The 14,535-nt window shown below is 45.9% G+C and overlaps 1 protein-coding gene across 1 annotated transcript in view; it reads left to right on the forward strand.

The window, feature by feature from the left end:
* The window catches only part of METRN (meteorin, glial cell differentiation regulator), an 18,619-nt gene extending 4,709 nt beyond the window's left edge, over window positions 1-13,910 (forward strand). Inside the window, exons 2-4 of the mRNA XM_075566230.1 lie at window positions 4,235-4,656; window positions 6,676-6,735; window positions 8,926-13,910. Of these exons, the coding sequence (XP_075422345.1) occupies window positions 4,235-4,656; window positions 6,676-6,735; window positions 8,926-9,242 (799 nt within the window). The 3' untranslated portion in view covers window positions 9,243-13,910. The remainder of the gene's footprint in view (window positions 1-4,234; window positions 4,657-6,675; window positions 6,736-8,925) is intronic.
* Window positions 13,911-14,535: the final 625 nt, after the last annotated feature.

The following is a 14,535-nucleotide window of genomic DNA, read 5'->3' on the forward strand; positions in this document are numbered from 1 at the left end:
GGCTATACCTGCGTGCTGGGGGCTATACCTGCATGTATACCTGCGCCCTTTAGGCTATACCAGCGTCCCGGAGGTTATACCTGCGTCCTGGAGGTTATACCTGCGTCCTGGAGGTTATAACTGCGTCCTGGAGGTTATACCCGCTTCCTGGACGTTATACCTGCGTCCTGGACGTTATACCTGCGTCCTGGACGTTATACCAGCGTCCCGGAGGTTATACCTGCGTCCTGGACGTTATACCTGCGTCCCGGACGTTATACCTGCGTCCCGGACGTTATACCTGCGCCCTGGAGGTTATACCTGCGTCCTGGAGGTTATACCTGCGCCCTGGAGGCTATACCAGCGTCCTGGAGGTTATACCTGCGCCCTGGAGGTTATTGGTAGGTTGGTAATTTGAGCGGAGCGCTGTGTGTCTCGTGAACATGAAAGAAAAAAGTATATAATGGTGCAGATAGTATAAACAAATGAAGTCTCAAGGTAACTCTGCAATGGTGGTACTCACAATTGACAATGTCAATATAAGGCGTATCAGAGACACTTCTCTCTCTGATAGGAGCCCTTTAATGGATTCCCCCTCAGAGTGGTGTCTTGATAACGTGTCAGGAAGCTTGTTTGTGGTCAGGGTTTTTACTCCCAAGGTTTATATAGAAAAGAGAGAACGCACAATAGTACAGTATGGTCTAAATAATGTATTAGCAGCAATGAATAGACATATGCATAATGCACTCACATTTCCAATATGTTTTACGTTCGAGGGAGAGGACAGCTGGTTGTAGAGAGTGCCGGTATCTCCAGGAGCGGTGGAACACTTCCGCATGCGTCACATGTATCCGCGTCACGTCCTGTGACGTCTCGGGTTGGGGCGGAAGAAGCTGCCCTGTGTGTCCGTCTCCGTGCCAGCACCTAGCTCCAAGGATCTCCCCAGCTCAGTCACCTCCCACAGCAGATCGATTCTACGCGTTTCGCTGTGGCTTCTTCAGGAATCGGAACCATACTGTACTATTTAGACCATACTGTACTATTGTGCGTTCTCTCTTTTCTATATAAACCTTGGGAGTAAAAACCCTGACCACAAACAAGCTTCCTGACACGTTATCAAGACACCACTCTGAGGGGGAATCCATTAAAGGGCTCCTATCAGAGAGAGAAGTGTCTCTGATACGCCTTATATTGACATTGTCAATTGTGAGTACCACCATTGCAGAGTTACCTTGAGACTTCATTTGTTTATACTATCTGCACCATTATATACTTTTTTCTTTCATGTTCACGAGACACACAGCGCTCCGCTCAAATTACCAACCTACCAAAGATCTACCTGGACAGTCCGTTTAAAGGGTGTAGAGCTGCTTTTTATTTGTTGTATTTCACACCACTATTGTATTCACTTTTGTATTCACTTTTATTGGTGGAGGTCATTTATCATATTATATGATATATATTTAAAATTTACATATCACTGTCACTTGCACTATATAGACCAGATATTGTTTCATTTTTAGTTTAAGAAGCGCCCGGTTTTTATTCTTGTTTTTGCCCTGGAGGTTATACCTGCGCCCTGGAGGTTGCCAGGACTCGGGTATACTCCATAAAACAGCTGGCTGATCAGGATCTTGAATACGCCATACAACGATATCGATGATAGCTTAATGATGAATTGGTGTACACTCATCGGTATTACACAGCTGACCGGCTCTCTGCTGTGACTGGCGTTATCGCGCTTCCAACATCACGACGGCTGTTCCCAAAGTAACAACAAAGCTCATTCCATTAGCCAATCAAGCCATTGTTAGGTCGCGTCTGCAGTAAACAAACGGCACGATAAGCAGGGAGACATCTCGGAGCTCGTCAGGCTACATCCAGAACGCTGTTAAAACATAGATAACGTGTCCAATATGGGTGCTGCTGATATCGCATTAGTCCTCATAAGGGAGATTAGGAATCATAATTGTGATGTCATCATATCCCATAAAAAAAATGATAGCTTTTTTCGTGGGAAAAAAGGTCTCTATTTAAAATATAAATAAACAGAACAAAATAATAACATATAGCGCTACGTAAAACTAGCAGCGCTATACAGAAACAAATTATTATTATTATTATATGTACTTAGATTGTAAGCTCTTCAGAGTAGGGACGCCTGTTCCTAAATGTCTACTCTTGTGTGTATGAAGCGCTTATGCAACTTGTGATTAATTCCCAGAGAAACAAATCATTTTCCAGTAGTACGGTTACATTTGCTTTGGGAAGCAAATTACATAACTGCTAAAATCTTTACAAAAGGTTGCTTTGCTGGCCGACTTCTGTACGATTGCACTAAAGTGCGTTCAACTACTGTTAACGTGGTTGGATAAAGTTATTTACATGGCTGAGCGCTTTCACCTTCGTACCACCCCGACATCTGTTGGATTGCACCTTTTTAATGCTGATCCCAGCTGCTGTGTGTGTCTGTCAGTTAGGACTTTCCCCAATTTCAGACTTAACAGCCCAAAAGCCTCAGTTACAAGCCCAGGTCAATTGCTTTTCCCAGCGGGTCCATGTCTGGTTCCTGGATTGGGTAGGGTTCTTAACCCCAATCGGTGCTGGGCGACCTGCATCTGTTAGCCTAGACCAGCGGTTCCCGACCTTCTGTACATTGTGCTCCCCTTGCTAGATAATATTCCCTCAAACCCCTTATTAATAAATCTTTGTTGCCGAGTCATCTGACTATTGCTAACAAAACTGTGTGACAGATCCCATGCAGGATAGTGTCCTGAGCTTGTGGGGGGAACACACGCTTAATAATAAGGCCCCAAACTACACCTCGGTGTGCGCAGGCAGCATGGGGGGGGGGGCGGGGGGCATAGCTGTCACTCACTGCGGGAGTTTCCAAAGTCACGTCCCACAATGCCTTGTAAGTGTGAAGGCAAAGCACTGTGTGCAGAGACTTTGGAAGCTCCTGCTGTATGACAGCTATACCATCCAGCCCTGTAAGGAATCACTGGCGTAGAGAGCGGCTATAGAATCTTACATTTAGCACGCTGTGGCCCATGTTCAATAAACAGTGCTACGCTTTAGCTGGGTCCTCATGAAGGGGAGTTAGGAGGTGCTAAAGTTTAGCACCCTTTAGTGAATATGAGCCTGGCACAGCTGGGGTCGTGCCGTGATTGAAACATTGTGAAGCAGTAGTGTGCAGTGTCCGGCTTCAGGAAAAGTGGCAACGTAGTCAATTAGCAGGCCGCGCTTGTTTGTACCAGGATGGAAAGCAGGGGGTCCCCTGAGCCCGGACCCTGTTATTTTATGCTTCAGGGAGCCCCTGGTCCCGAGATACATTACAGGGGAAGGTAGCGCCGGTACTTCCTGGTATTTAAATCCCCTGCATCACGCGGGCCGATGGGAAGCCGCAGAGAATGAAGCCGTGTCTTTTGTTGGCCACGGCGGGTGAAGTAGTGTCCGTGATATATTTATGAGGTCACATCTGGGTAACTGCTTGAACCCCAGAACCCACGTTGAACCCCCCGGCTGTAGTGGCGTACAGTATGCTATCCTTATTATCCTACCTACTAACACAATAATGGCTCCTGCCTCCGTAAAATCCCTTTGTTTTTTTCAGAAGCGTTTAACTTTTCATCTCTAAACGGGACCTGGCCCGTGTCTTGTCCTTTTCCATCCCCCGTCCTGAAACCCTCAAGGAAAAATACTGATGGTCAGATAAATCTGTGATAAAAATCAGCACGTTTCTATTAAAACTGTACATTCCTCCCCCCCTCCCCCAAACAGGAAATGAGTGTTTGTTAAAGGCACTACTCATGCCTGTGTATTAGGACAGGGGTTGCCTTGTAGAACAGTGCCTGTGTATTAGGACAGGGGTTGCCTTGTAGAACAGTGCCTGTGTATTAGTATAGGGGTTGCCTTGTAGAACAGCGCCTGTGTATTAGGACAGGGGTTGCCTTGTAGAACAGCGCCTGTGTATTAGGACAGGGGTTGCCTTGTAGAACAGCGCCTGTGTATTAGGACAGGGGTTGCCTTGTAGAACAGTGCCTGTGTATTAGGACAGGGGTTGCCTTGTAGAACAGTGCCTGTGTATTAGGACAGGGGTTGCCTTGTAGAACAGTGCCTGTGTATTAGGACAGGGGTTGCCTTGTAGAACAATGTTGATATCATGTAATAAATATTTTTTAGTAATCATTGCTCCGTGTGATACATTGTAATGTTTATTATGCCTCCCGCCCCCTCCCCTTTGTGTCTCCCGCAGTGGCCTGTCTTTGGAAGCGGGGTCGGTGGAGCAGGTCTCGTTGCACTGTGCGGAGGGCTCTGTTGAATGGTTGTACCCCACGGGTGCGCTACGTCTCAGCCTGGTCCCACGCCAGCCCCTGGCAGCGCTCAGCCCCGGGCCCAGCAGCCTGACTGCCTGCATCAAGCCGGCCGCGTCCTTCCGAGGGGCCCAGCTGTATCTGGAGAGAGAGGGGCTGCTGGAGCTGCTCCTGTCGGAGGCTGAGCCAGCCCTGCGTCCCAGAGTGCACTGCTTCAGCTGGCTGCCCCGCCAGAAGGTGGCGCTGTTCCTGCAGGCCACCCCACACCGGGACATCAGCAGGCGCATCGCTGCTTTCCGCTACGAGCTGAGGGGGGACTGGGACGGCCGGCTAGCACTGCCTCTGAACAAGCTGAGCATGGAAGGTGAGTTAGTCTGTGACTCCTCCCCCATCCCCCTCCTCTTTAGTCACAAGTGGACTCTTCCTGTGTTGGCAAATTTAACAATGAGATAGTGACCAATCGGAAAGCTCCATTTGGCAAAGCTCAGCACTTTCAGAAATTGAGCGCTCTGATTGGCTCAAGCTGTTGTCATGGACAAAGAAGGAATATCCCTTTTTTTTTTTAAGGCAGGATTTTGAATAATTAACCCTTTGAGTGCAGATTACCTCACACCCAAAGGGTCTGTTTTTACTGTGCGGATAACGTCGTGGGTTCCCATTGGACGCCGGACGCGGTCTGCCCAGTTATAAACGGAGGAGGACGCCTCTTCCGTTTCCTGGAAAATGGCCGCCGCGGTCACGTGACCGAACAGCACCCGACCCCTTCGGCACTCAAAGGGTTATAACAGCCAAGCCCACGGATTTTCTTTTTATGTTTTTTGTAATTACTTGTTACAGCACCGTGAGCGTTGTCAGCCAGTATACGGACACTGTGTGTATTTGTAGCTTTTCCGGTGCCTCAGTAATCAGGTCAGGGCATAGTGGGGGGTGAAGTGTTTTGATCTCAGTAAGGTTTTTTAAAGCTCAGACTGTGTATCTGTTTAGCTTTCTCTCCTCATTTCCGTCCTCTCCTCCCTTCCCCTCCTCCCCTCTCTAACACAGGCCCTGTAAACAACAGGGCAGTGTCCTGCTGGGCCTAGGGATATACCCATTAACCCCATTAATTAGCGAGATAAGGAGCTGCATGGGGTTACCATGACAACAGGGGAGGGGGTAGACGGAGGCTGCCATTTCCATTACAACAACCCCTTCACTGGCAGTTGCTGGCCCCTCTGGCGCTGAAAGGGTCAATGCCCCTCTAAAAAAATATTTTACTTTTCACTTTCTCCATTTTTATTTCATTGTTTTGCCGTCAAATTCACCGAATTTTGTTTGAAGAGCGACATTAATAAACAAAATATAAACTTTTTTTTCTGGCCCTTTTAAATATGGCGGCCGCCGTACATTTTTTTTTAAGAAGTGCCTTGCAATGTAGCCCAACATAATATTAATAAATATTAAAGAAGTGTGTGCAAATTATTTTGCTTATATATGCCTGGTTATTTGTTTATTTAAATCTGCATACAGAAAAACCTTACTTTGTATTTTTAAGTTACCCCCCCCCAGCCCCCTCCGGTCATGTGATCGCTTCGGCGGCGGATCACATGACCGGGCGAACTAAATGGAAGTGGAGTGGAATCCACTTGCTTCTCGATCAGGTCGACCTTTCCATTGGGATAGTCTGTCCGATCAGCCCCCCCGGGGGAAACGAGGATTTTCCCGTGACGTGTAATGGAGGCTCACGCATGCAAGGGCATGTGATGTACCAGGGAGAGAAAAGATCAGGGATTGCATGCTCCTGCTGTCGGATATATGGTGCAGGTAGAAGGCAGATCCCCCCCTGGCTGCTGGGCGCATGGGTCATGATAAGGCAAGGGTGGGCAAGTCCTGTCTTCGAGGGCCAATAACAGGTTAGGCTTTCAGGATATCTCTGCGTCAGCGCAGGTGGCCCAATCAGTGGCTCAGTCGATGACTGAGCCGCCTGCACTGAAGCAGGGATATTCTGAAAACATGACCTGTAGGTGAACCTTGAGGACCGGTCTTGCCCACCCCTGTGATAAGGACACTGACGACAACAAAAAGGATCTAAATTGGCAAAAACCCCGGTGTTGGCAAAAATGTTGGTTAAGGCCCAAATCTGAAAAATACGTGTTAAGATTTGTCGCAAATATGTCACCTACCAAAGGCCAAAAATCAGCGAGATTTGGGAATTCTGCGGGGATAACATCGCATTGTAATAGAGATGTCTGATTATTATCAGTGAGGCGCGATGGATGTCTGAGAGAGGCTGATACAGCACGTCAGTGAGCGTTCACACTTCTGTTACTAGTTACCGTGTATTAAAGGGAATTTTTGTTTTTTTTATCCAAGCCTATCCTAACTAAAACCTTGTGCCTCCTTACAGGTGCCTGTCGCCCGTGTAATGACACAGAAATCCTGATGGCTGTATGCACGAGTGACTTCGGTGAGCAAACATTGCATTCTCTGCAGAGACGCCAGTATAAAACGATTTGCTCGAGGTTTTCACTAGCGAAACCGTTTTTCTCTGTAGAAGTAAAGGTTTTCCTGTGTACTGCATTAAACCAGAAGCCTGCGCGGATCACCATTTAAAAAAAAAATATATATTTTTTTCTCTTGCTGTTTTCGACGCTGTTTGTATCTTTAAAATCTAATGCTCTATTCAGGAGTAGGGTTCCTAGGTGTACGGTATTGAACCGGACTGTCCTGTATTTGGACGCTCTGTCCAGTAAAAAATGAGAGGCAATACTGGACATGTATGTGTCCAGTATCACCTCTCTGGACATGTATGTGTCCGGTATCACCTCTCTGGACATGTATGTGTCCGGTATCACCTCTCTGGACATGTATGTGTCCGGTATCACCTCTCTGGACATGTATGTGTCCAGTATCACCTCTCTGGACATGTATGTGTCCGGTATCACCTCTCTGGACATGTATTTGCCTGGTATTACCTCTCTGAATATAGTGCCCTGAACGGCTTGGGGGGGCTGCAGGATTATCCTGCACAGGGAGAGAGCAGGGCTGCTGCTAGGGGGCGGCGCAGCTTCCTCCATCATGATTGGCTGCTGCTGGGTAATGCAGCCAATCAGGAGGAAGTGTCAGGAGGTAGGGCCAAGGAGAGAAGGAAACAGCATGGAGCGGCGAGGTGTGTGTGTCTCGAGCGTGTCGCACCTTTCACCATTGTGTCCAGTATTTTTGGAGAAGCCGCCCGGCCACCCTATTCAGGAGATATATGTATTTTAAATATGAGGTGTCCGGGAGGTTAAAATGGAGTTCTCCCCAGAGTCCAGTGCAGTCTAAAGGTTACCAAGCTAACCTGAGATGATAGCAATTAAATAAAAATGGGTTTCTTAACACACAAAAAGAGCAAGATACAACATTTATATGAGAAACTCTTATAGGCCTCAGCGGTGCTTTAAAGGGTTGAATAAATGTGTGTAATACGATTTATTTAAGAAATAAAATGGGTTATATTACAATCGATTTTAGAGAGATGGTTAATTTGTTTTAGTTCCTTTTGGAGCAATTGCAGCTGCATTAGAAAGATAATAAAGATGAATTAAACGTTACCGTATATGAAAAGGGTAAAGGATTTATTCCCTTCATTTTGGCACTACCTAGGCAGGCTGCTCTGGCAATGAGGGGGTTAAATGTCTGAATTCCCCCCATTCAGAAGCATGTAAGAAATACAACTTGTAATTAGTTTCCATGGTAACAAAAGGAGCCAAATAGTTATGTAACCCTCCTCGCCAGGCTCTACGGGAGTTTACATGGAGTTGAACTATATACACGGCAGTACTCGGTCTCTCATACCTGGTCAGGGTGCTGTATTTTTTTTCCTCTGGGTCTTATTAAAGATGGCGGCTACAGTGATATTTACCACTAGCGTCTCATAGGCTTCAGTGGAGTCTCATTGGTCAGTTTTTGTCCATTCGACGTGCTATTTATTGGTCCTGAAATCCCAAATGATTTTGGCCTATGGGGGAATATCTCTTGAGTGTTGTCCGTCCTCACTAACATGAGATAGAGGGGGGGGGGGGGGGGCTTATCCTAACTCCAGTGCCTGACACAGCGGAATGTAATAATGACCCAGCCAAGCGTTCACTCCCTTCCCAACCCCCCATCCCCCTTTTCTTCTGCACTATGTTACCTAAACCCCCTTTGCCCCCCTGCTGCATCCAAATAAAGAAAGCGAAAAGTTTGTGAAGAAAGGGGGGGGGGGTCTGGGGAGTCCTCGGTTGCCATGGTGATGCAGCCTCATGAAAGGAACTAAGCTTCGGCCTTTAGGTGTAGGCCTCAGGCCTAAGATGGTCCATTGGGTATCTGTGGTAATGCTAAAAAAAGACGTTCCGTGAGGTTGATTGTGATGGGAATGAGACACTAGTTTCTGTTCACTATGTGAGAAGCAGGTAATGCAGTAATGAACAGGTAACAATGCAGTAACTCCCATTTTATTGAATGGAAGTTACTCATTATTTACTGTACTTTGCCTCTCTTGACACCATATGGCAGGGAGACCCAAATAATTATCCGTTTTGAAAATGAGAAGTCTTATTTTATAAGTGCATCAATAGGCTAAGGGCCATGACTCTGTGCTCAGGTGCTCAGTCCTTGTCTTATCTTTCCTTTACAGTTGTTCGTGGCAACATCCGGACGGTTGTAAATGATGCAGAGTTGCAGCAGTCTGTTATAGGGATCAGTGCCACGCGGGTCCACCGTCAGAAGTTCACACTGTTTCAGCCCCGAGGTCACTCCGTGAAGTCGCTGGGAGATATCCGGACACCTCTGAGCTGTGGGGTCAAGCCAGGCCCTGGCAGCTTCCTCTTCATGGGCTGGGTCCACTTTGGAGAGGCCTGGCTGGGCTGTGCCCCCCGTTATAAGGACTTCCGACGAGTCTACGAGGCAGCGACACAGGCCCACGAGAACCCGTGTGAGATAGTACTGGATTAATGGTTGAAGATGTTGTGCCATGGCAGTGAGGGATGTACCAGCATCACTGTTGGGAGGTGGTCGAGAGTTGCCAACATGGGAAGATGCCACCTCCTAACTTGGCAAAAGGAGTTGGAGTCGTCAATGCGTTGACTGAAGAACATACCCTACCACCACCCTCTTTGCCAATTAACCTTTAAAGGGCAAATTCTCAGGCCAGTTGGCATTAGTGGGATTCCCAGAATCCTCCAGGCTTGGGCACCAGACCGGAACCAGGTCAGTTCTACTCGATAAAATGGAACCCATTCACTGGCCTAGATTATTAATGTTATCTGCAAAGAAGAGACATGAATTTGGGCAGCTGGCAACTGGTCCTTAAAAACCACTCTAGATTTATATCAAGTTATTGAATTAAGCATCTTCTGTCCTGTGAAGTAGGGACAAGTGAACAGCGTAGAAAAGGCGACTGGGGAGTCTTATTCTAGACCATATTTACACCAGAAGTGATCTTGGGCAGCTGTCGACTGATCCTTTAAAACCATTTCAGATTTGGATCTAGTTTTTAAATTAGCATCTTCGGTTCTGTGCATGGACACGTGAACAAGGGAGAAGAAGATGTCTGTGGAGTGTTCTTCTAGACCATCTCCTTACGCTCTCACAATTGCACTCTTAGTGAAGACTAGCGAACTGAGCCAATTCCTTGAACTCCTTTTATTCTCTGGGGTTATTCCTCTTTGATATACACATGTAGTCACCTCCAAGATGGTGAGACTGCATGCAACTTCCAAGAGAACCACGTGGCAGCTTCTAGAAGAGGGGCAGAGGTACTGAACCATGTAGGGTGGCAACACCTTCAAAAGCTTGCACTGCATCCCCCCCTTTCCTCTTAATGACACATTTCAGCCAGTATTAGGGGGAAGAAAAACTGTTGATGACAAAAGGGAAACGCTGGAAATGTTCTGAGTTAATTGATGGACAATATCCTGTTACTGTAAACTGGAGTTGCTATGACATAGGATATTTAAAAAAAAAAAATGTTATTGCCCCATAAAAGCAATGTTATACATTCCTCTGATCAGAAATCATTGCCACCCAAAAGCTAGCAGTATCAGGCATCATGCAGTTGCCTTATTAAATATAAGTGATTAAAGAAAGTGCTGTACAAACACATACCTACAATCCCCAGTCACTCTTTAATGCAGAGATCTCTGCTGCTCCTCTTATACTTACTGTTTGTTTCATTACCTGATACATCAATTACCTGAGATGGTAATTATTGTATTTACTGGACGTAAATAATTGTCTAGTGGACATGATATACCCACGGGGTCCACCTCACTCTGGCGGCCAACGTGAGATGATGTTGCATCTGATATCTCGTAACTCGCAGCCCCCGATGGAAAATAAATACATTTGTGTTGCCTTAACCAGTCCCCTACTGGTATTACCAACTTCAGGCAGGCCATGTGTTCTGTTCAGATACTTTATGAACCATCTACGGCAGGGGGTAGGCAGCGCCAGTCCTCAAATGCCACCAACAGACCAGGTGTTCAGGATATCTCTGCTTTGAGCCACCTGTCCTGAAGCAGGGCCTCCTGTCCTGAAGCAGGGATATTCTTAACACCTGGTCTGTTGGAAGCATTTGGGGACAAGAGGAGCCTACCTCTGGGGGTAGCCATGTTTGATGGTAATCCCCAAAGTCACAGTTTATGGTCACCCAATATACAGTACGTAGTCATTTCAAACCGAATACTTGCTATGGGAGCGCCGTTCCGGTATGACGCGATCCGCTGATAGGCAGACAATAGATACGTTTGTATCTGCAGAAATGTCAGCAGTCCTCCCCAATGGAATGAAAGAGAAATGCAGGGGAAGTAGAGCTCATTGCGGTCTGTCTTTACGTGGCAATATGACGCGTCTTGAATTGCAGCCGATAATGCATTATTTTAACGTATTTGCAAAGCAATGCACTGCAGGCCCCGCCAGCAGCAGAGGGCTAAACACAATGAAGGAATTATTCATTATATATGGGTCACGGGCACAGGATGGTAAACCGATGTGGGATTGAAAGGTGTGTGTGGTAGTCTGGTAACCCAACTGTGGTGGTGCCATTTAACCAGTGTACTAGAACGCCAGCATCATACTGAATCCAGCCCTACAAGACATGCGGAGTGAAAGTATAAACTCATGTGTAACGTCTCAAACCTTTCCATGGTTGAGGACGATTGTAAGTAATTCAGTCTCCAAGAGATTTTTTTTTTTAAATGATTTTCTTTTTGTTTTATTTATTTTCTTTACATTTGAATGTGCACTAAAAGGTTTTGTTTATTTGTTATTCTTTTCTACCGATACCAAAATATGATTCATGTTTTTTTCTTGAAGCCGACCCATTATAATTTCTTTTTTTTAATGCTTCTTTTCGAGATATATATATATATACATTAACCCTGGCTGTGACCATGCAGCAAACATAAGCCTATAGGGAACAATGTTAATGGTTTTGAAGCAAAAGGTGGCACTGTGTGTTCATTTGCATGTCATTTCCCAGAATCCCTTGCTGCAGTGGAAGTGCTGTGTGATAATGGTGAAAGGCGGGGTTGCAGACCTGCTAAGACATGCAAATGTGCATACAGTAATATTTCATATATATATATTTTTATATATATATATATATATATTATGCACGCTGCAACAGGCCAGATTTATTAAACTGTGTTAAGTCTTCAAGGTGCAATCCCAATCTTTTCTGAAACAAATTGACAGGGTAATTGGCTTCCTTACGCTAATATAACCATGCTAAAAGCTAAGATGTGTTTGCTTTTGTTTCTATGAAAATCAATCCCTAATCACCAGAGGCCTCTGAATGGGGAAGTGCGTTCTTTACGCTTGGCCTAGAGGTTCTCAACTCCAATCCTCAAGAACCCCCCCCCCCCCCAAACAGGCCATGTTTAGAAACTAACTTTAAAAAAATGTATTTCAAAATACTTAAATCACACAGATTCAACCCCATTACGCATGTCGCTGCCATTTAGTAAGCTTTGGTCCAAGCAGGGGCTGCCCCTTTAAGGCTTAGCACAGTTAAAGTAAATGTTGCGCAGTATAGTTACAGTGTTACCCAGTAGTGCAGAACACAGAGCTTTGGGGGAAGCGTTGGGGGTGTGGCTGTGATGTCAGGGTATGGTCCTGTGACATCATGGGAACTTCCTTCCAGTGAGCCTAGGAGAGTAGAGACTGGGCATGACGGGAGGTGACAGTAGCTGCTTTTAAGAATATCAAACTAAACAACTGTGTGACAAAATGTTGTCATAGAGATGACCTCATGCCTGTGTATCATGCCGACCAATTACCCGATCTTCACTGTCTTTTTTTTTTTTTAATTAAAGTGTGATGGTCCTACTTTAGACTATTTTCAAAAGAATTGCAATTGAGGTTTTTTTGTTGTTTTTTTTTTTTTAATGAAATGTTTAAATTTGTTGTCATCTTACCTCAGTGTTGGCTGGGAACTCAAAATAGTTTTCTGACTAATTAAGACCCAGAATCCTTTGCTATGCAGAAATGAGTACGAACGTTCCTTGAGAAAGCAGACCTAGTTTCTAAGTAAACATTCTGCCCGAGACTTCTGTAACACAAGAAACTGGGGTTGTGGGGGGGGGGGGGGGGGAGGGGAGGGGTTCTAGGAAAAATAGAACTAAAATATACCTCTATATATACCTATGGGTATTATTATTTTGGTTGTACCTTGATACAACTGAAGTGTCTTCTTCTGGATGAGTGATTTGGAGGATCGTGTCTAAAATTGGCCATCGTATTGGAGTAAAGCTACAAAACTGATGCCAAAACTCAGTATTTATTTTCTTTCTAGAGAAATCAGGAGACTCAATAGCCTTTTCTAGAAGAAAAAAAAACCATGCAGCGATGGAGCTACTTTTGTTAACCAAAGCCCAAGAATAGAATATTCCAGTGATGTTAGAATTGCCGGACAAGGTGCAGAATAGAGCAGAGAATAGGATGAAACTGATTTTGTTATCCATCATATAGAGAAATAAGGCTTGCAAAATACATTAGACATATTTACCGTATTAAAAAAACATCTCTGTAAAGCAAAATCCAGAGTAGTCCCCCCCCCCTTCTTTTCTAGAGCAATAATACACCATGAACTCTTGAAACAGGGTCCAGAACGACACTCCCCCCCCCCCCCCCCCCTTCTGGACCAATAATAAGCCGATGTCTGCGAAACAGAATCCAGAGTGGTCTTTTTTTTTTTCTAGATAAAGTAATATTAGATTGGAAAAAATATATATATATATACAAGGACGCATTGTAAGACCGAACCAATTGTAGTCTGGAACAGGTAGGCAGGAGAGTTGCGAATAAATTCCAGAACGTCGTTGAGTTTCGGGGCTTTCAGGAAGTCTCGGCCGTCCCAGAGGTAACTTTGCCACTTTTAATACTGCTGCAATTTCATAGCTGGATCACTGCCAGACTTACTGAACCTTTCTGAGAGAGGCCAGGTTTAGTCCTGTATCCTGCAAATGTATATGACGTGTATGTAAATATGACAGACAGAAAATGATGTAAAATTAGAGACCGTGTACATTGTAACTCGATTTTTTTAAAAACAAAATGTTATTGTATTTGTGCTTGGTGTCGTGATTTATGTGTTTTTATATAAAAGATTTCTAGTAAAAACTTTTCGCTCTTGTTTATTTATAAAATTTTTTTATTCCTCTCCGCAGACAATGCCGTTGGCTTCTTAGGCCTTGATTATACCGGCGGCGGCCAGCCGCGCGCTCCCTCAGGGCGATGCGCCCGCCGGAAACCTGTACTGCAGGCAGGCAGGCGGCATCAGGAGGCGTGAGCCATGACGTCACGTGAGCGGTGCGCCCTCATTGGCTGAACCGCTCACGTGACGCGGCCGTCGCTCCGAAAAATCCATTTTTCAGGTCGGCTCAAAATTAGCGCGCCTGGCCGCCTCGGTCACCCTTCGTGCCCGCTCATTGGAAAACCTACAATTTTTTTAGTGGCGCGCAGTGTCGTGCGCTCAGCCGTTTTCGGTATAATCACAGCCTTAAAGGGGCAACCTCACATGCTAAAGCGGCCCTGGCAGCTCCCTCCGTGTGTATGGTATAAGGCCCTGGCGGCTCCCTGCGTGTGTGTGGTATAAGGCCCTGGCGGCTCCCTGCGTGTGTGTGGTATAAGGCCCTGGCGGCTCCCTGCGTGTGTATGGTATAAGGCCCTGGCGGCTCCCTGCGTGTGTATGGTATAAGGCCCTGGCGGCTCCCTCCGTGTGTATGGTATAAGGCCCTGGCGGCTC

This window comes from Ascaphus truei, chromosome 11 (assembly GCF_040206685.1).
Source record: "Ascaphus truei isolate aAscTru1 chromosome 11, aAscTru1.hap1, whole genome shotgun sequence".
Lineage (NCBI taxonomy): Eukaryota > Metazoa > Chordata > Amphibia > Anura > Ascaphidae > Ascaphus > Ascaphus truei.